Source organism: Rhinopithecus bieti, unplaced genomic scaffold (assembly GCF_001698545.2).
Source record: "Rhinopithecus bieti isolate Rb0 unplaced genomic scaffold, ASM169854v2 scaffold_7648, whole genome shotgun sequence".
Taxonomy (NCBI): domain Eukaryota; kingdom Metazoa; phylum Chordata; class Mammalia; order Primates; family Cercopithecidae; genus Rhinopithecus; species Rhinopithecus bieti.
Window position 1 is genome coordinate 105,391 of NW_016805609.1, and position 22,753 is coordinate 128,143.

General features: G+C 39.7%; 1 protein-coding gene across 3 annotated transcripts in view; it reads left to right on the plus strand.

Moving 5' to 3' along the window:
• Nucleotides 1–22,753, plus strand: part of PIP5K1B (phosphatidylinositol-4-phosphate 5-kinase type 1 beta) — a 210,870-nt gene that overhangs the window by 53,459 nt on the left and 134,658 nt on the right. For all 3 annotated transcript variants that reach the window (XM_017873042.1, XM_017873045.1, XM_017873044.1), the window contains exon 4: nt 11,351–11,468. In XM_017873042.1, coding sequence (XP_017728531.1) covers nt 11,351–11,468 — 118 coding nt within the window. The remainder of the gene's footprint in view (nt 1–11,350; nt 11,469–22,753) is intronic.

Consider the following 22,753-nt stretch of genomic DNA (forward strand, 5'->3'; position numbering starts at 1 on the left):
GTGTATTAAGTACATGTTTTCTCTTAAAAGCCAAGGGGTCCTGAGTTTATCTTCATATTTTGGTGTGATTTTTTTAGGCTCATAATGCTTGTGTGTTTGCAGGATGTTTGTTTGAGTTCTCATCGTCTCCAAAGGTCTCTACCCAGACATTTCAACTTTGTTGTGCTTTGGCTACAAAGAACAGGAGAAATGGAGGACTTTTGTGAGAGTGTGGAGACAGTGAACTCAGGGTGCTGAGGGCATTACAGCTGAATGTGGGGGTATAAAGAAGTTTCATGTGCTCCCCCCATCCTCACTGACTGACCTACTTCCAGTGTCCAATCAACACAGCCAGCCATTGACGGACTCTTGGAGAAAGCATAGCTCAGGCATGAGGTCCCCAAATCCTAAACACCAGCACACCTGGAACTTGCTAGACATGCAGATTCTTGGGCTCCACCCAAACCAACTGAATTAGAAACTCTGTGGGTGGGAACCAGGAATCTGTTTTAACAAGCCCTCGGGGTGATTCTCATTACAGAAAGGTTTGAGAACCACTGGCCTCGCCCATGACTTTCCACTTGAGAGAGAGAACTTTTCTGGTTGATAACAAATTTTGTTCTTGGAGTTATCACACATCTCTTACAAGTAATAAAACTCAAATCATTTTTTAAAAGCATCTTAAATATCCAAATGACATCTATTAGCACTTTGTGTCTTTGGCCTTCACTGTCATCCAAGGTAGCAGCAGCAGGTGTCTCACTGGCAGAGGAGTAGCTAGCTGACTTTCCTTTATTTGGAGGCATCCGTTGTCACATTTAAAATACAGCATTTTAGAGTATTTGCAGCCTATAAATGTGCATACCTGTAATCCCAGCTACTCAGGAGGAGTCTGAGGCAGGAGAATCTCTGGAGCCTGGGAGGCAGAGGTTGCAGTGGGCTGAGGTCCAGCCACTGCACTTCAGTCTGGGCAACAGGGTGGGACTCTGTCTCAAAAAAAAAAAAAAAAAGAAAAAAAAAAAAATTACCTCCCTCATTTTCTTTATAATGGTATTGTGTAAAATGAGTAAAAGTCTATAAGAAGAACTTTGAAAAGTATTAAGTGATACACATGTGTATGTATGTGTGTATATATACACATATATATATATACACATATGCAATAGAGTAATGAAAATACTACATAATAAATATAGATTAAAACCATTTAAAATAGATGCATGAAATAGAAAGGCTAAATAGATATAGATATTTGCATATAGGCATATTTAGTTGGATTAAGTTAGATTTAAATGGTATGATAGAGAACTGTGCATACAATTACAATTACAAATCAACCCTTTCTCTGGGCTGTCTAAAATAATCAGATATTAGACCAAAAAATGGCATGCTGTCTGCCTTACCTTTTAGTGATGATTTGTAGGAAGAGGAAGGTGGGGGCTGGTGAGTGGAAAGATAGCAGAGTTTGTAAGGGAATGTTCCGTGTGACTGAAGACCAAGGCTGGAGATTCATGGACCGGAAGGTGTGAATCTACTCTGAAAGACAGGCGAGAGTCCAGTCCAGGGAAAAAGGTGCAGATGGGTAGGATTTGGGTGGGTACTCGAATTAAAAAAAAATGGATTTGTGAGGCAATATTGCTGGAGTCAAAACCAAAAAATCAAATTGACCAGAGTGAAAAATAACCTGGTCCTATCATGGCTCTGCTGCCACATGGGATGACTGGACTGTCTTTTCAGGTCCGTGTAACAAACCATACTACTTACAGTATACATGAAATGCTTTCTATTCATTCAAGCAACCTTACTAAAAACACCCCATGAAAATGAAAGTCTGTATCTTGCCTTCAAAACAAAAATGGCAATACAAAATTTAACATTTGATGCATTTTTTTTTCTTATTTGTTATTTTTAAATTAAAAAGAATTATTGTCCCGGTTTGGCTCTATGCCCCTGGACTCGGGCTCCCATGCCACCATGGCAGGTGCCGGCCTCAACATTTGATTCAGACCAAGAATTTCTTTCAGCAGATGCTATCTTGTTGGTTTAATTAACACAGGCACACCAGATGGATTTACAGTAAACAGAAGAAACTTATGTTAGTCTTGCCTCAGTTTCATCATCTGGACTCAGTGTCTTCATGGATTTAGCAAAGGGATTTGGCCCAGTGTTTCTCAATGGAGGTGCTATTGGCCTTGTTGGATAAGACAACTTTTTGTGCAAGACAGTACATTTCAGGAGATCTGTGGTCCCCAGGCCCTGCCAGTAATATCTCCTAGTTGCTGTAGCAATCAAAAAAAACCCCTACAAAGTGATGGATAAATTTAGTATCTTGATTGTGATGATGGTTCCACAGGTGGATATACACATGTGAAAAAGTAACAAATTGTATACTTTATTGTATGTCATACTTCAATAAATCAGTCAAATAATGCTTTCTCTCTTCAAGTATTTCCAAGCCCATGTGGGGATGAGGAAAGGGGTAGGTGGGCAGGACAGGCCCTGGTTGTAAGCATCCAAAACACTCTGCAGTCTCTGATGGCTTCAGAACTCAACGAGTCTATCTGGGTCATAGAACTAATTACTTGAGGTACCTGGAGATGTTTTAATTTATTGCTCTCTGAAGTTGCAGAATCCATTTCCCCTAGCAACCAAATGCTTTGTGTTTTTTTTTTCTTATTTATATATTTTGAAGCTGCTCAAAGTTATTTTTAAATATCAAGTACATAATTTGTCCTGTGAATTATTTCATTCTGTAGATGGAAAAAGCCCTGGGCCTTTTTAAGATTTGAAAGAGGATATAAAAATCTCTTTTAACTGTCTGGCTCCATGATCTTCCAAAACGTGTTCCAAAATCTCAAAGTAAATAAGTAAGAAAATCATGATCATATCTTAATATTTTGACCCCAAATTCTGTGTTAGGATCAGAAGCTCAAGGTTGTAGATAGTTTTCATCCACTGACAGGACAAAGAAGAAGTAGGATGGTTTATAATGCTTGTACCATGTAAACAAGAACCTAAGGTGGCAAAGGGAGGCAAAATTTTTAAGAACTAACTGAACCAAGCATAGTTTTATTCATATAGTAAATTGGCTTATATAACATATTAATTTTTATTATCTTTCATCTTTATAAGAACACTATTTGGTATATGAAATAATTTGGCCCTAAGACATTAAGTCACTTAGCCCAAGGCTATCCAGCCAATAAATGGTAAAGCCAAGATTTTAACTCAGGGTTAGCTGGCCCCAAAGAAAATGTTTTTCTCTACATTGTGGCAATAAGGCATGGGAATGGTATTTCTGCTTTATTGAATCAGAACAAGTGTCCAGTTTTTATCTTAGAATTATAGACCTCAATCTGCTTCTTTGTTCCCCTCAGAACCAGCCCTAATCTGTGGAAGTAGCAAAAATGGTTTAAAAGCTGGTGGTAAAAGTTTACAATCTTTCCATATTCAAGAATAATTATATAGCTGAGGAATTTTTAAAGCCCCTATATTTCAGTCTCTTCACTTGTCACACAGGAGTTTACCTTGATGTAAAGATCATTACGAAACAGACTGCCCTTGGGTTTGACCCACATGCACTTCAGGATTTATTTGGACAGCCAGGGAATACCCACCTTTTGGAAAAGAATTCCAAGAAACTGTGGCAAGGGTAAAACATTATCCTAAATGATAAACAAACATATATGTCAAAGGTTCATATAAAATATTGCCTCATATCATCACTCAATGTTACAGGTTTGACAAACTAATCAACTGCCTGCATTTCAAGGCATAGTAACATAAACTTATCCAAGAGTCCATCTTATACCAGGGATTCCCAACCCCTGGGCCGCAGACAGGTACCGGTCCATGGCTTGTTAGGAAACCAGAAGCACAGCAGGAGGTGAGCAGAGGGCAAGTGAGTATTAGGAGGTCAAGCTCCGCTTCCTGTCAGATATCACTGGCGGCATTAGATTCTCATAGGAGCACAACCCCTATTGTGAACTGTGCATGCAAGGGATCTCAGTTGCTTGCTCCTTATGAGCATGTAATGCCTGATGATCTGAGATGGAATAGTTTCATCCCAAAACCATCCTCCTATTTCCACTGTCTGTGGAAAAATTGTCTTCCACAAAACTGGTTGGTCCCTGGTGCCAAAAAGGTTAGGGACCACTGTCTTATACCATATGGGTCAGCATACAATAGCCCATGGGACAGGCCCTGCTTACTGCTCGTTTTTGTAAATAGGGTTTAATTGGAATAAAGCCACATCCATTCATTTACACATTGTCTGCGGCTGCTATTCTACAATGGCAGCAGAGTTGAGTAATTGCTACAGAGAATGTATGGCCCACAGAGCTCAAAATACTGTCTGGCCCTTTATAGAAAAAGATTGCCAAGGCTGGGTGCAGTGGCTCACGCCTATAATCCCAGCACTTTGGGAGGCCGAGGTGGGAGGATCGCTTGAGCTCAGGAGTTTGAAAGCAGCCTGGTCAACATAGTGAGACCTCATTTCTTTATATTTAATAAAAGAAAAGAAAAAAGAAAAGATTGCCAACTCCAGATCTATACAAACATTCTGTACCAGTTTTTACATACTGGTGGGTAGAAGACAAAGATGCCAGCATAGTCTTCTTGGGAGAAAATGAGAGGCGACTGCTGCTGGGCAAGCTCATAATATGATGCCCCTTCAAATCAAAACTCTTTACGTCTTTGTTCAATGTGTATTTGGTGAGGATGGGGAGAAACTGATTTCCTATTAATAAAAGCCATATACCTCTTCCTTCAGTTCAAAATAAAGGATTTATTGCATGCACTAGATATTATACAATATTCTACTTTATTTGAAATTATCTTCAAGCACAGTTTTCCAGTATGGTAATAACTTCTTGGATGGTTTAATGTTTAGATAACCGATGATGTCACATGTTCCCAGTAAATGACATCCCAGAATGTACTATCTGGTTGGGGAATTTAAGCTGTCTTCAGAGGCTGACTTTTAAAGATTGGCTGTCAGCTGGTTGGTCTCTGAAGATGGTGCAGCCTCCTGTTATACAATGCAGTTCATGTGCACCCATCACAGAACTGCTCAGCAATGGGAGGTTGGCACCAGCAAGGAATGTGTCTTTTGTTTTGCTTTGTTTTGTTTTTCCATTCATGAGCACTATCTAATTTGGCAAAAAAAAAAAAAAAAAAAAGAGAACCAGTTTCTGTCTCTCTCTCTAGTTACATAAAGAATTGTATGTGGAAACCAAGGGATCTCCACCTTGGCTGAATTGGCAGAGGCAATTAATAATACCTTAAGGCCGCTTTTACAGACTGCTGTGTACGAAGGTCCAACTTGAAGACTGGGTACCATCAGTGGTTTGTTACTGGATTGTAGTGGCATTCATCCAACTGTAGTGCCCCTTAAGCTTTCCGAATGTCTGTACCTCAAGACAAAGCACCCTTCATTTATCCCGTCACACAGAGGGTAAGGTCACGTTTGTTGAACAAAAGTGAGGGCATTTAGCATCCTTTAGCGAAACTGACCACTATCACCCAGGAATTGTGTAAGTACTAGTTTTGTCAAAAGTCCCCAGAGCCACTACTGATGGTTTGGTTGCAATCTGAAATAAACGAAGCTCACTAAATGGAAAATGCTGCTCTAGAGACAACAAAGCTCTGAGTCTCAGCTCCAAAACTGGACCCCTTGTGTTGTCTTTGAGTTGCTAAATTAGTTTTACCCCATTGCTTACCACCACATCTCTCAGTCCAGTGCCACCAAAACTAGCACTTGGTCATCAGGCTCTAAAACCCCATAAACAAAGCCATGATGTTATTAGTACACACAGAGGAGAATACCAGCTGACCAAAGCTTCCGTAAGTGAAATTCTGCCCACCAGCCCCTGTGGTGTAAGGGCCTCATGTGCAAGTAGTTGGGTATTTGGGCAGGGAGAAACCCCTGAAACTTGTAACTGAATCCTGAAAAGAAGGAGTAACAGAGGAACGTCAAGTCTAAGTTAAGCCATTCCTATTTGCTTGTGACTTTTCTCCTGATGTGAGTCCCATCTCCCCATCTTGTTTGTTCCTGATCAGTTTGGGCCATTATTTTCCCTCCCTGGACTTTGATTTATCTGCTAAATGGGGAATTCCAGATGGTGGCCAATGCTTCCTCAAACTTCAACATTGTGTAATTGTGAACATACGTTGCCATTAAGATATATGTATTTTTAGACTAAGACGAGCAGTAGCTTTGGCCTTCAAAATGAACTTGCCTCAGAAGAGGTGAACATCGGAATGCCAGAGCTGGTCTATGATTGAACTTTAACTGCTTCTTAGTGAATAAATGGGGAAGAGGACAGAGAAACTTCTGTTCTTTATTTGAAATTTCTTTCTCCTTTTTTGGAGCTAAAAATGCCCTTTTATGATGTGATAGGGATTGTAACATGTGTTTGCTTAATTGTTTAGGTTCTTACTTGGCAAAATAAAGTTGGAAATCCAAGGTTGAATTCCAAATTTTTGTTATCGAAATTTTACTGGCCCTTGGGATCCAAGCATCTAGAACCACTGCTTAAAACCCCATAGCTGAGATTTCCACAGCTTCAACTTATGCCAAGACAGGAAAGTCAGTTGTTGGGTGGTTTTTTTTTTTTTATAGCCTACATAAGTGCATTGAAGAAATATAAGGTAAATCTTAAACTGTTAGGAGGTCTGCTCTTTTTCTGACTTCATTTTTGCTAAGTCTGGATGCTGAGCACAATTACCCAACAGGTAACCCCAGTCTCAGGCAAGGAAAGCCTGTGGACGTCAGCAGGCAAATGTTGATTGCAATCCTTGTGTTTAAATGTTGGCAGTTCTGCCATGCTGGAAGTTGCTGAGCACTTGGTACCTGTGCTGTGGAGATTCCGTGGGGAACGTCTGTGGGCTGGCACCCACATCTATACACAGTAAATGTGCCCGCATGAGGCCTCAGAGAACCAAGGTTGTTGCCTGCTGGCTGACCTTCACTGGACTTGCTGCTTTCTCTGCACTCGTGCTCCCCTGACAAATATCCAGGCCCAGCAGGGGCCAGCGATCTCATTAATTTGCATTTGCTTCACTAGAGCTTCATTCATGTCAAGCTGGTATTTGTTATTCATTGGAGCAGCTTAAATATGCGGAGGTAAACAAACCTTCTGCTGTGGTGCTGAGCACGGAAGGCTCTGTTTGGGGGAAGAGGGATCAGTTTATGGCTTTTAACCTCTAACTTTTAAAATTTATTTAATTTTGTGAATGATAATACATAGGAAGGTTTGTCCTGTTCTTAAAAGGAATACTGTGAAAAGTTCCTTTTGTCCCTGTGCCTTTTTTCAGTGTCCAACTCCAGTTATCACTGTTACTTGTGGCTTGTTTTTCCTTCAAGGATTTTTTATGAATATGCATGCCAAAAGAATATTTGTTTTCTTTTTTATACAAGTGGTGACATCCCATACACAGCATTCTGCATCATGTTTCATCCACTTAACAATTTATCGTAGAGATCTTGCCATGTCAGTACATAATAAGCACTCTTATTCTTTTCTTAATACCGCGTAAAATTCCATTGTGTAGCTGAATCATAATTAATTAGACGAGTCCTCTCCTGAAGACCATCCAGGTTGCCATAATGAGTAACCATGTTCACATATATTGTTTTGGACAAATGCTAGTTTATCCATAGAACAACATAGGCATGTATTTGCTGGATCAAGGAGTTACATGTTTGTAATTTTGATAGAAGTTGTGAAAATGTCCTTTATGGGAAAAAAAAATCTCAATTTACATTCCCACTAACAATATTTCAGAATACCAGTTCTTCTCAAGCTATATCACAGTTGTGGATTTTCACCAGTCTTCCAGGTAAAATGTCTCTCAGTAACATTTATTTTATGAATGAGGTTGAGCATCTTATGTTTGAGTCATATCTTTTCATTTCTGTGAAGTGCCTGATCATATCCTCAGCTATTTTTTTAAGTTAACTTTTTGATCTTTTTTTTTTTCTGAGACAGGGTCTTGCTCTGTTGCCCAGGCTGGAGTGCAGTGCCGCAATCTCGGCTCACTGCAGCTTCAACTTCCTGGGCTCAAGCGATCCTTCTGCCTCAGCCCACCAAGTAGCCGGGACTATAGGTGTGCACCACCATGCCCAGCAAATGTTTGTATTTTTCGTAGAGACAGGGTTTTACCATGTTGCCCTGGCTGGACTTTTTGGACTTTTATGCAGTTTATTGGAGCTCTTTATATTAGGAGATTAGCCCATTGTCTGTGATATGAGTTGTAAATATTTTCCCATTTTGTCATTTATTTTTCTTTTTAACTACATTTTCAACACATTCCTCATGTGAAGTGTTTGGCTCAGGGCTGTTTCCTATATAGCCTCAATCATCCAAATGTATTGATGGCTCCCTGCATTCAAAGTACTTTAACTTTCACCTTTTCATGTACTAAGCCACTTAATTTGTAGAGGTTCCGTACTGGGCCTGGTGAAACTCAGCTTGTAAATTACAGAGGCAACTTGAACCCAGGTCTCCCTGGACTATAAAATCCACCATCTTAACTACCACACAGTGTATCCAGTAGGACTTAAGAGAGTACAGCCCAATCTTAATATTAACCAAAGGAAAATAGAAGCCATAAAATAAAACCTCCTAGGAGAGAAAACAAACAAAGAGTTGTGATGTACTATGAACCTAATTTATAGAAGCCACTATATGAGAATTTTCCTTTCCATTCATACAAATACAGAGGTTCAAGATTGTGTAACCTCAGCAATTAATTGTTACTTCCTATATGTTAATTACACCGTGAAGCAACATCCATTCTGTATGATGCCTCCATTAAGTACTATGCCCACTCCTTTTCATTTTCTCTGTTTACACAAATATATTTTCTTGATTGTCCCATGTAGGTAAGCCTGCCTCACAGTTGGCCCATACTTTTCCGTATCTTAATATGGCCCAAAGCTACCTAGATTTAATTCTTTTTCATGGAATGATTTAGTGGTTTCTTAAACCACCAAATACCTATTATTATTTCTGTATGCCTAGGGAAATAAAGGTTCCTGTTCTCTACCTGAAGCTGCTCTGCTGTGTGTGCATGAGCATTCTTGTGTGTATGTGTGAACATGTGTTTGTGTGTCTGTCTCACTCCAGGGAAACCTAACACTATCATTTTTACACCATAACTGAATAAATCACAGTAGTCAGAGAGATGTGAATCTAAGGAAAATTTTTATAATGAATGGAAACTTCAGGGAAAGATGAATAATCCAAGGAGCTCAGAACTAACCCAAAACGAAAATAATAATAGTAAATGCAGCATCCTCTCTGATAAAATCTTGGGCCCAAAACTGCAAAAAAATGAGAGAAACCCCATTTAAGTGGAACATGGGTGTTTTATCTTACCTCTTTGAATGTTGAAAGAAATCTGCTCCAATAGAATGAGTTCCTTTGTATGAGATAGAAGGTGAAAAAGAGAGAAGAAATTGGCAACGCTCTTAGCCCACTGAAAGCAGCCTGCTTCAGAACCTAAGGCATTGTGGTTATTTTTACTTGCTTGCAAAATTGAGTCACGAAGGATGTTATAGGTCTCTTTGAGCCTCTTTGCTTTTACCCTTTATTTCTATATAATCTACATTTATATTAATAAATTATCACATGCCATATACGTTCCAGAATCATTCCTTTTGACGGTCCCAGGGGATCGAATCCCCTCCTAAATCCCAAAATATAGAAAGAGAAAATGTTTGGATACAGCACCAGGGCATCATACATACTAAATATTCAACTATGCTTGCTTAGAGAAACAATAACCATTTAAATGAGCAGATGATTTGGGGGTCATCCTTACAATGTGACTGCTCTTCTCTCAGGCAGTCTTAGTCCCTGTGTCACTCTCCTGGTGTGTAGCCTTGCTGCTGCCTGAGTGTAATCCTGCCTTTCAAGATAACCATTTATTATATGGTGCTAACCCCTAACAACACAAGCCAGCTCCGTCGTCTGGTACTCAGCAAAAAAAACCAAAAAAAAACAAAACAGTCAAACAGTCATCGGTAATCGTGCAGGAGGAAAAACTAGTTGCATTGGATATATTGAATAGATACTTCCTAAATAGTTTTCAAGGGCGACCTGTGACTATGCTGAATTTCTGCCTTACACATTGATTTTCTAATGTAATTTCCATGTAAAAATCACATCTTCTCTATTAGCATTATGTTGAAGACTCATTCTTTCACTCAACAAATACTTATTGAGTGTCTGCTGTGTGCCAGGCATTGATGCAAGAATCTGATTGATCTCAGTAACTTAAACTGTAGTAGATCCAAAGTGTTTATTCTGTGCTGAAAGTCTTTGTCATTTGCCCAGTCCTTTTTGTGTGGTATCCATAAAAAGCAGACCATGATAAACTTGCGTAGGCTCTCAATGTCCCACCTAGAATGTAGATCAAAGGGATCTTGAACCTTTACATAAAATTCTATTGCATTGTTCTAATTTTCTGAAAATTTTAAGAATGAAAACACTGAAAAATTTAAGAATGAGTGGCTTAGGTGGTTTGACTGAGCTCATGTATTAGGTAATACTGTATGGAGTCAAAGAATAAAAAGGTTGAGACTGATAAACATCAACATTTAGGCCAGTGGATCCCTCAATGGATCTGACTAGTAAAAAGTACAGAAGGGGATTCAGCTGTATGGATAATGTTTTATGTCTTAAGCAGCATTTTGGATTCATTGATATGAACTGGTTTATTCTTTGTACATTTTATGTATCATAAGTATTGTGTATAATTTTCAAAATGAACCCAGAAAAGGAAAAGAAGACAATGATATATTGGGGAATGAAAATCAGGTTTTAAATTTTTTAAATATGTAAGGTCTCTTTTTTTTTAAAGTGTAAATAGAAGAGTTCAGATTGAGGTCCTATTCCATGTGATGGTTCTCTCTGTTGGTAGGATATTTTTAGAATTAATTTCACTTATCCCTGGTTAACAGTGTTTGCCGAATATCCAAAATTCGTGGTTAAAAAAAATGCATTTTTGAAATTGCTGCACACTCTAAGGCCTAGCTCTTTTACCCAAAGCATTACAATGTCATTATACTGGTGATAATGGAGTGATCTTCCCAGGAAGAAAGCACAAAAAGATAAATGAATTTTCAGGCATGTGACGCTGATTGACAGGGAATGCCTGCATGGAGTGACCCTCACTAACTAGCATCTGTTTCTACCTGGTGATCATTGGCCTTTATGACATGAACTTTGAGAAACCCACTCTCAGGGGATGATTTTTCTAGAGGTAACATTGGCTCAGGACTAATAGAGCTAGAATTTGCAGTCAAAATTATCCTTGCTAATGTGTTCTTTCTTTCTCTCTCTTTTTAATATTTTGACTTCAGCGAAGGAAGCAATCTGACCCCAGCACATCACTACCCAGACTTTAGATTTAAGACATACGCTCCATTAGCATTCCGATATTTCAGAGAACTTTTTGGTATCAAGCCTGATGATTACTTGGTAAGAACCTGTCATTTTTCCTCCTTCTATAGAAATGTGTGATGTAAACATTTGTCTCATAGCAACAGCAACAAGTGGCTTGTGTCTCTCATTTTATAAAGCTCTGGGGCATAGTAAAAGTTTCAAGTTTTATAATGATTATAAATTTAGCTTCAAGAAATGTTGACGTGACTATGTAGCTTTTACTGATAACTGCAAAATCTGCGATGGTAATTGATATTTAAATAACTATAATATCAGTTGTGACTTCAGATAATTATTCTAACAGATACGTTATAATTAGTTCTAAATACTCCTGTGAATTTTGCTGATTAGATTCTATTCAAAAGCCTTTCTATGTTAATTGCCTTATTTGTACCATTCCTCTCAACTACCTTGGCCCACAACCATTTCACCTTGACCTACAAATTTGAATAAACATTTTAAAGAATCTGGATAGTTTTGTTCTCAAGATCTCTTCAGGCAGACTTTTTAAACATATTTTTATTTGATACAAGGGCATGTTTTATCCTCAGATTTGTCCGTGCTCTTCATCTGCCTTCTGGCACACAAGAGGTACAGACACAACAGCCTTTTTGTGAGAGGTAGTCTGATGTGACCTCAGAGTTTTACCTCATTCCTGTTCAAGGAGCCAGGAACTTTCTGTTGCAAGTGAAAAAATGGTTTGTTTCATAATTTGATCACTGTTAACACCCTGGGGCTCTTCAAAATTGGTTTCCAAAAGACTGTAGGAAGAATGCCATCAAATATTTATTGTTCATCCCATTCTGAATGATCTTAATAAGACTTGAGCCAGATCCTGGGACAGTGCTTTTCAGAGGAAGTATGGCAACACGTGTAACAAAGAGTATATAATATGCATCTTATAATTTGGATAAGATGTAAATAATTAAAAGTTGATTCTACTCTGTGCTGATGAAGACTCTCTTATGTCTCCTCTGAATCTTGTAAAAGAAAAAAGAAAATCTGTGAATGATCTTCTTTATTTGGTCCGTAAGAAAATCATATGACTTCTGCATAATGAAGCAATACTGCTTTCTCAAGGCACATCAGTAAGTCTCCAAAGAATAGTAAGGGCAAGGTAGAAAGTCCCTGGCATCCTGCTACCCTTAAATGTATATATTGCTCTCTTTCTCTTACCACTCCCCTTTAATTGAAGCCTCAGGTGCCTCCACCCGTCACTACCAATGCAAGTACACAAGCACACACATGTGTTTTCTGTCTGTGTCTGTGTGTGTGTGTGTGTTAGAGAACATCCTTTGGTTTCTAGCCATTCTGTAATTACTGAAGGTTGTCATCATTCAGGAAATGTGTTTGAGATGGGGTTTACAATGTGGTTATACTGGTGATAATGGAGTGATGTGTTTGAGATGGGGTTTACAATGTGATTATACTGGTGATATACCCCCAATGGGGTTTCGATATTATATTATGGAAAACAAGGTAGATCTCTCATCTTCTGCCACACACTCAAATTTAATGGATTCTCTTTCTGAATTTCCTTGAACTTCTCACCAGCTGAAGAGATGCCTTAGACTTACGTTTCACACTGCTGATCCAGTCAATATGACCAGATGGATGCCTCTCTTTAGCCCTCCCATATCCATTGCCCCAAAGGCTGGACGTCCATTCTTTCATTCATTCAGACCTCACAAATTTGCTTTCTTTGGGGAAGAGCCTTTTCTGAACAACTTCCCACACAGCCTACCCAAGTTTCCTAATGAGTCTTTAAGCTGGAAAAATTATTTTCATAATGTGGTTAGAGTATTTACAAAGGAGCATAAGAATCTAGCTCATCACTTCTCACGAGAGAAGTCCTTGTGCCTGTAGCTGGCAAAACATAAATTAATCAATCAGTGGGCACTTTGAACACCTATTATATCTAAAACACTTTGCTAGTAGTGGTAGGGAAATTCAAAAAACTACAAGTCACGACACACAAATAACTTAAAATCAAACTGGAATACTAATTTGTCTATGTAGAAAACCAATCAACTCTACCAGGCAATAAATGTAAAAACTGAAGCAAAGCATGAAATACTCTAGGGTTGAGATAGAGGTCTTTCTCTTTGTTGGGGTGATGATTAGGAGGTCTTCTTATGAGTATGGTGTGGTTCCAACCATGCCTTAAAAATTACAAGGGGTTTTAAAAGGTAGAAAAGAGATGGATGCTCAGGGGTGAAGGGTTGGAAGAGGCACTGTAGAACCAGAAATGTGGATGTATTCAGTTTTCAGAAGGACATTTAGTGGACCAATATGGCTGGAGGGAAGAGTTTTTATCAGGAACATTATTAACATTAACAGATAGGTCCAGGCAACTCAAACAAGCTTCTAAATTATAGAAAACTACGGAAATAGAAAGATTGACTAAATATTTGACGGTGTTGAGAATTAACTTTTTTGGTGGGATGATAATATCGTGGTTCTATTTTAAAAGGAGAATCCTTGTCTTTTAGAGGATACGCTGAAATATCTATGGATAAAATTGTTTGATATCTGGGATGTACTTCAACAGAATCTGAGGAGTTGGTCAAAGCATACAAAATTTGAATTAGACAGCCAGGCACGGTGGCTCACACCTGTAATCCCAGCACTTCAGGAGGCTGAGGTGGGAAGATCACTTGAGGTCAGGAGTTCGAGCCAACGTGGTGAAACGCTAAAACTACAAAAATTAGCTGGGTGTGGCGGCATGTGCCTGTAATCCCAGCTACTCGGGAGGCTGAGGCAGGAGAATCACTTGAACCTGGAAGGTGGAGGTTGCAGTGAGCCAAGTTCAGACCTTTGCACTCCAGCCTGGGTCACAGAGCAAGACTCCATCTCAAAAAAATAAGAATAAAAATAAATAAATAACAAAATTTGAATTAGAGAGGAGGAATAAATGTGGGAGATCAATTCTACATGGTCACTATAGATAATAATAATATATACTTGAAAATGGCTGAGAGAGTAGATTTTAAAGATAAATGCTTGAGGTGATGGATATCCCAATTACTCTTATTTGATCATTACACATTGTGTATAGGTATCAAAATATCACATATACCTCCAAAATATGTTCAACTATTATATATCATTTTTTTTAAAAAAAGAAAAAGTTCCCAGCACAAAAAAAGTGATGAATATGTGAGGTGAAGAATATGTTAATTAACTTGACTGAGCCATTCCATAATTGTATACACACATCAAAACATCATGTTGTATACCATAAAAATACACAATTTTATTTATCAATTCAAAAATTAATCGGAAGGATTATATACTCTAAATGGGTGAATTGAATGCTTTCTGACTTATATCTCACTATAACTGTTAAAATAAATAAATTGAATGCCCCAGCCCCAAAAGAAAAATCTGAGGGAAGTAAGGCAGCAGTGTGGTTGGAGGTCTAGAAGAAACAAGATTGGCCATGAGTTGATCATTGATTGACCATGAATGAGTTGACCATTCATGAGTTGACACTGGAAATAGATACATGAGTGTTAATTTCACAATTCTTTTCACTTTTATGTATGTAAATATAACTTAAAAGGTAGAGAGAGGCCAAGTGCGGTGACTCATGCCTGTAATCCCAGCACTTTGGGAGGCCGAGGCAGATGGATCACCTGAGGTCAGGAGTTCAAGACCAGCCTTGCCAACATGCCGAAATCCCACCTCTACCAAAAATACAAAAAGTTAGCTGGGCATGATGGCATGAGCCTGTAGTCCCAGCTACTTGGTTAGCTGAGGCAGGAGAATCACTTGAACCCCAGAGGCAAAGGGTGAAGTGAGCTAAGATTGCACCACTGCACTCTAGCCTGGGTGGCAGAGCAAGACTGCATCTGAAAGACACACACACACACGCACACACACACGATGGGGGAAAGATAGAGCCAGGTACGTAAGTGTGTTTTTGTTTGATTCCATTTGTCCACCTCCCTCATTCACCATGTACATGGTTCAGTAACTAGACACAGTTCTGGGGCTTGCAAGAAACAGAAGGAAGGCAGTGGCCCTAGCTAAACATGACTACCTGGTCCCCAACAGCTGCTGCCACCCACCTGTGCCTGCACTGGGGACACCTGTAGCACGGGACCGAGGCAGTTCCCCAACAAACCTTGGAGTCTCTGGAAGCTCACCTCCAAACCGCTCTATCTGGGGCTGCACCTAATGATCTGGAGTGTGATTGATGAGGAAAGGGTCGTTTGCATGACACAGCATGCTTGAGTGTCAGGTATAATAACCTTCAGTGACTTTTTAGCTCAATCCTTCATTTTACAGATAAGGAATCTGAAGCTGGGATCAGCAAAGGGAGATGCCCAAGGTTACGCACACTGGTGGGGACAGAGCCTAGACCAAACAGTGGTCTCCCCATCCTTCCCCAAGAGCTTGAAGACCCTTCACCAGCTGGCCTCATGCTTCCCATATTTGATGAGAATCACAGACCTCTTACCAAATATGTACTCAAGCCAGCCTCTCCCTAGCCCATTGACCTGTGATTGTCCATTCTGAAGAATACAGCCGAAAGAAGTCAAACACCTTTAACAAAACACATTTTGGAAGAGTTTAGCTAAAGGAAAGCACAGAAATAGGAAATAAGACATTGCTTGAAAAACCCTGTGAAGAAACAAAGGATACAGTGCCAATCACAAAGTGCATCATGGTGGCTGGCAAACTGGGGCTACTCAAACCCACACTTGTGAAGATATAGTGATGTAAGTTGGGGGTGTGGGAACAATCTCTAGCCGTTGGTAACTCCATACTTAGGTGTAATATTGAATACCTGTGATTTGTGTGTATTTCTACTTAGTTTTTTGCTGTTGCATCTGGATTCCTGCCTGAATTATTCTGTTTATGTTCTCAGTCCCATTAAAATTTACCCTGTGCATACTGATAACAAGTTTCATGTTGAAACATGCATAATTTGGATTGTGAGACAGTATGGTGAAGGGGCTTCTGCACACACAGCAGTGCAAACTTTCCTTCTTCCTTATTTTTTCCTAGACAAACACCTCCCAAGGCAAAGCCACATGGCCCCAGAGCATTCCCATCTCTGCTTGGGCAATCAGCCATGGGTTATTTCCTTCTCCATCATGTGCCTGGTTTTTCAAAAATCCAGTAGAACTTACATGAGTCTTTTCAGGCTCACCTGCGCCAATAAGAAAGCGAGCAGAGTGAATATTTCATACTATCAGGGGAAGAAATGGCACATAAAATTATCTCCGCCACATGGGGCAAGTTTACATTGTTAATTTACATTGGCAGGGCCCAGCTGGGTTGTGCTTTGCTTTTGCTTTTTCTCCAGTGGGTATAGCAGGGAGACCCTGCAGGAAATAGAAGCAAGAGCATGAATACATTAGAACAGCTTGCACAGATGACAAGTGCCTGGAAGGTGCATAAAACCCAGGAGCACACATGGGGGCTTTTGATCATGACTAATTAAAATGCTCCCATCTCTCCTCTTCATTTGCTCTTAAGAGGCAATGTTGCAAAGAAGGTGGCTTAGAAGAGAATGTAGTAACCGAGTTGTAGAGTGAGAAACCATAGAATTCTACAGCATAATGGTGGTACTCCTGTTCAGTATCATAATCACAGTTTATTGCACATTGATACTGGGCTATGAATAGCCCCCAAAGGGTTATTAAAGTGGATCAAAACAATTTATTATTTCATTCATGTTATATATAAATGACATAATAAAAGAATATTTGACAGTGTAGTAACCAATGAAATAGCCTTCATATTATGTCACTGCATTTTTTTTTAATGTCACTGCTTATAGAAGAATTGGAGACTTTAATTGAGAGCAGATGTTTAGGTCTGAATCCAGTTTTTTCTAGACACCACTTTCTGGACCACCCCCCTAATTTCTCTATTTGCAGCCTCTAATTGCTGCATCCTTTGTTGTTTTCATATTTTCACAACATAAACTCCTACCCATAAGGAAGTTCTGCGTCAGGGATTCAAATGCCATGGAACAAAGAATCCAAATTCCTAAAGAGAGTCTAGGGTCTGCCTTCACTTTTTATGAGAGCTTGGAGTCCACACCTTTATATTCTAGGGCCCCAAATTCGTGAGTAAATGAGAAACCCAACATTTTCTTGCTTCACTCAGAATGCTTTAGTGTCTCTTTGGATCACCCTGAAGTCATGGGCAGTAGGCTGAGAACCTCAGTGCATCCTAGGGTGGTGTCAGCTCTTCCTTACCTGCCTGTGCAATGAGTATATTGTAGGCCGTGTGCTTCTCTCACCTGTGTGTGATCACGTCATAAAATTAACAACAGCAATACGTGGTCAGTCTTTGCCAAGGATTTCAAAAGCATTCACTTTAAAAACTTCCAGTAACTTTCCAGTAGAAATTATTATCTTTATTTTTAGAAATGAGACTTCTGAAACTCCGAGATGCTAAATTCCTTACTCAGGATCACGTAACTAGCAACTGGTACAAATCTCACGCCCTTTTCACGAGTCACTCTTCCACAAGAACACTTTGTCTGCACACATGGCTGGGCAAGCGCTCTCTGATTCCTCTTGGTTTTTATGGCGTCCTGTCTGCAGTCTGATAGCTATTTCTGTTTTCCTAACTTATCCTCAACTCATCTGTAGGCTTAGGCTCTAATGCTGTTTAGTAAGAGATTGTTAAGAAGCAAGGCTAACAGAATGAAGGGGAAGTGGAAGATGAAAGTTGCCAATGACTTAGGAAGCCAGCAAACACTTGCTTCTTTCTTTTCTTGGATAATTTTGTTTCCTTTATCCTCAGTATTTTCAAAGCAAAATAACGTAAAAGGTGATATCTAGAAACTACCTTTTAATCATGTTTTTGCTAGTTTCTCTCTCCTTCCTCTCACTTTTTCTTTCACTCTCCCTCCTTTCAGGTTTTTCTGTGATAGGGACTTAAGTATTCACAAGCTCAGAACAAAACTTTTGGGATGTTTTAGCCTTGATGTTTTTTCAGATGCCTACATCCTCAAGATATGGCTGTTTATATTACAAAGCTGTAGTAATCAAAACAGCATGGTACTAGTATAAAAACAGACACATTGACCAATGGAATAGGATAGAGAGTCCAGAAATAAACACACACACACACACATCTGTAGTCAATTGACTTTTGACAAAAGTGGCAAGCACACACAATGGGGAAAGGATGGTCTCTTCAAGAAATGGTGTTGGGAAAACTGGCCATCCACATTCAGAAGAATGAAATTGAACCCTTACATCATAAACAAGAATCATCTCAAAATGGATTAAAGTCTTAAATAGAAGGCCAGAAACTGTAAAACTACTTGAAGAACACATAGGGAAAAACTACTGCACAGTATTGATTTGGGCAGTGATTTCCTAAATGTGACCCCAAAAGCACAGGCAAAAAAGTAAAAATAGATCAAAGGGATTGCATCAAACTAAAAAGCTTCTGCACTGCAAAGGAAACAGTAGAATGAAGAGACAATCTACAGATTGGGAAAAAATATTAGCACATAATGCATCAGGTAAGGGGTTAATATCCAAAATAAATAAGGAACTCAAACTACTCAATAACAAGAAAACTAATAACACTATTTAAAAATGAGCAAAGGACCTAAATATACATTTCTCAAAATATATATGTGTGTGTGTGTGTGTGTGTGTGTGTGTGTGTGTACACACAGGCCAAGCATGTTGGCTCGCCCCTGTAGTCCCAGCACTTTGGGAGGCTGTGGCAGGTGAATTGCTTAAGCCCAGAAATTTGAGACCAGCCTGGGCAACATGGCAAAACCCCATCTCTACAAAAATACAAAAAAGTATTCAGGCATGGTGGCACATGCGTGTAGTCCCAGCTACTCAGGAGGCTGAGGTGAGAGGATCACCAGAGCCTGGAGAGGTCAAGGCTACAATGAGCCGTGATCAGGCCACTGAACTTTAGCCTGGGTGACAGAGCAAGACCTTGTCTTTTTTTAAAAAAAAGACATACAGATGGCCAATAGATACATTAAAAAAGTTCAACAGTCTTAATCATGAGAGAAAACCACAATGAGATATCACCTCACACCTGTTAGAATGGTTATTATCAAAAAAGATAAAAGATAACAAGTGTTTGATGAGGAGGTGGAGGAAAGGGAACTCTCATATACTGTTGGTAGAAATGTAAATTCATATAGCAGTTTTAGAAAACAGTAGGGAGGTTCCTCAAATAGCTAAAAATAGAGCTACCATATGATCCAACAATCCCACCACTGGGTATCTATCCAAGGCAACGGAAATCAGTACAGTGAAGAGATGTCTGCACTCCCATGTTCTCTGCAGCATTATTCACAATGGGAAAGATGGAAACAACATAAATGCCCGTCAGAGGATAAATGGATTTTTTAATGTGATATATATACACAATGGAATACTGTTCGGCCTTTAAAAACAACACAATTCTGTCATTTAGAACAGCATGGATGATCGTAGAGGACAATGTGCTAACTGAAATGAGCCAGGCACGGAAAGATAAATATCACATGATCTCACTTACTTGTGGAATCTAGAAAAATTGAACTCATCGAAGTAGAGGAGAATGGTGATTACTAGAGGCTGAGGTGGTAGGACGTGGATAGAGAACAAGGAAAATGCTGGCGAATGTATACAAAGTCTGTTAGATGGAAGAAATCAGTTCTGGTGATCTATTGTATAGCAAGGTGACTATAGTTAATAATAATGTATATCTTTCTAAATTAATTTTTTAAAGTGGATTTTAAATATTCTCACCACAAAGAAGTGTGTGTGGTGATGGGTATGTTAGCTATCCTGATTTGATCATTCTACAGTGTATTCATAATCAAAAAACATCACATACCCGATACATGTATACAATTATTATATCTCATAGAAAAACAAATACTACATGTTCTCACTTCTAAGTGGGAGCTAAGCTATGGGTATGCAAAGACATGCAGAGTGGTATAATGGACATTGAAGACTTAGAAGAGGCAGGGTGGGCAGGGGGTGGAGAATGACAAACTGCCTGTTGGGTACAACATCCACTACTCAGGTGATGGGTGCACTAAAATCCCAGGCTCCACCACTATGCAATTAATCCATGTAACTGGAAACCACTTGTACCCCTAAAGCTATTGAAATTTTAAAAAATTGAAATTAAACAAATCATTGTTTGTCAATCAAAATTTAAAATAGAAAATTTAAAGACGATGTGGTTCTTTAAGCTCCTGCTTCTGCCAGGCTGGGTCTATCTCACACCTGCATGGCCTCTTTACCTTTTTCTCTGCCACCCAGTGTTTCTCTAGTCAATGATGTGGATTATTAGTTAATAAACACTGAGTTTAATAAAACCAAAAACAGACCTCTTTGCTGGTTTTTAGCATTTTTTGGTGCTATTTGCAGCCATACAATTGTTGGTGGAGTTCAGCCATCTGACAGAAATTTCTTGAGTACCTACCATGTATGTAGGCACCTACCATGTTCGAAGGCACAGGTCTTGGAACTGTATCACAGTGTAAGATAGTCACAGTTTCTGCTGCACAGAGTTTTACAATCTCTGCAACTCGGGGAAAAGGAAATAGGCAATTGCAGGATTTTGTGGTGACTTCTGTGATGAGAATATCCAGGGCCAGGAAGCAATTGATCTTTTATCCATGGAACCAGGAAGAGTTTTCCAGAGCAAGTGCTGTCTCAGCAGGCACTGAAAGCTGAAGCTGTGGCAGCAGCTTATGAATTACGCTCCCTGCATCTTCCCTTTGTCCTTCTACAGTGGTTTCCTAACCCAACAGAGAGGTCCTCTGCTCCAGACCCTCCAATGGCTTTTCAGCTCCCTTAGAGAAAAGAACAAAGTCCTTCCAGTGGCCTATAGCACTGGATGTGGTCTGTCCCCCTGACCTCTCTGGCTCCATCCCTTTCAGGGCTCCTCCTCGCCTTGTCTGCTCCAGCCACTGGCCTCTTGTTGTGCCTTGAACCCACCATGTCTCAGGCCTTTGCATTTGCTCTTCCCTCTGCCTGAAGTGCCCATTCCCCAGATAGCCATGTGGCTTGCTGCCTGGTCTCAACCCCTGCTCCAATGCCACCTTTGCAAGGAGGCCTTCAGTGACCACCCTATTTGGAATTTACTGCAACCCATTCCTCACTCTTTGCTGGTGTTCTCTGCTGCTTTTTCCATGATCAATTTTTTTCTCTCTTGCACTTACCACATTCTGATGTGTAAAGTATTTACTTGTTTACTGTCTGTTTCCTCCTACTGGGATATAAGCTTTATGAATGCCTGGGACATAGCAGATGCTCAATAGCTATTTTTTAAATGCCGATTAAATACAACAATGAGTGGTAGGCAGGTGAAAGTAGAAGGGAGGTTGTCGCAGGCACAGGAAAACGCAAAAGCCTGGGAATTGAGAGTATGCAGCACTTTTAAGAACCATCATTCTGAGCAAACTATCACAAGGACAGAAAACCAAACACCGCATGTTCTCGCTCATAGGTGGGAATTGAACAATGAGAACACTTGGACACAGGATGGGGAACATCACACACCGGGGCCTGTCATGGGGAGAGGGTAGGGGGGAGGGATAGCATTAGGAGATATACCTAATGTAAATGACGAGTTAATGGGTGCAGCACACCAACGTGGCACATGTATACATATGTAACAAACCTGCACGTTGTGCACATGTACCCTAGAACTTAAAGTATAATAAATAAATAAATTTTTTAAAAACTGAAAAAAAAAAAGAACATGAGAAGTCAGTCTCTGTGGCTAGAGCTAAAGTTGAAGGAGGAAATCATGAGAGAGAAGGCTGGGGAGGAGGCTGGGTCATTCATGGCCTTGAAAGCTCTGTTAAGAACCATTGATTTTTAGGTCTCACAAATAAGTGAGAACGTGCAATGTTTGTCTTTCTGCAAAAGATGTGAAAGCCCAGAAAAACATGAAGAGATTTGCATTTCAGAAAGATGCCTAGTTTCCTGGTGAATGTACTGGAGGGGATGAGAGTGGAAAATTAAGACCAAAAGCTTGCCATAACAATTCAGACATGAAATGATGAAACCTTTGAACTTAGGGTGTTGGCAGAAGTAAGCAAGCAGCATCAACAGTCTGGATAGGAAAGATGGGAAAATGTGATGAGTCACGGATGATGCCCTAGTTTCTGGTTTGGGGAACAAGGCAAATAATGCTTCCATTCTCTAAGAGAAAAGAGGGAAAAGGCAGAGAACAGGGAGCAGATGATCTAGGGTCACCATGTGCAGTTGTACAGGCTGTGCACTGCTCAAGCTCTCCTACCTGGCCGAGGGGAAGGAGTGGAGACTGGAATCCAGCCGTTTTTTTTTTTTTTTTTTTTTTTTTTT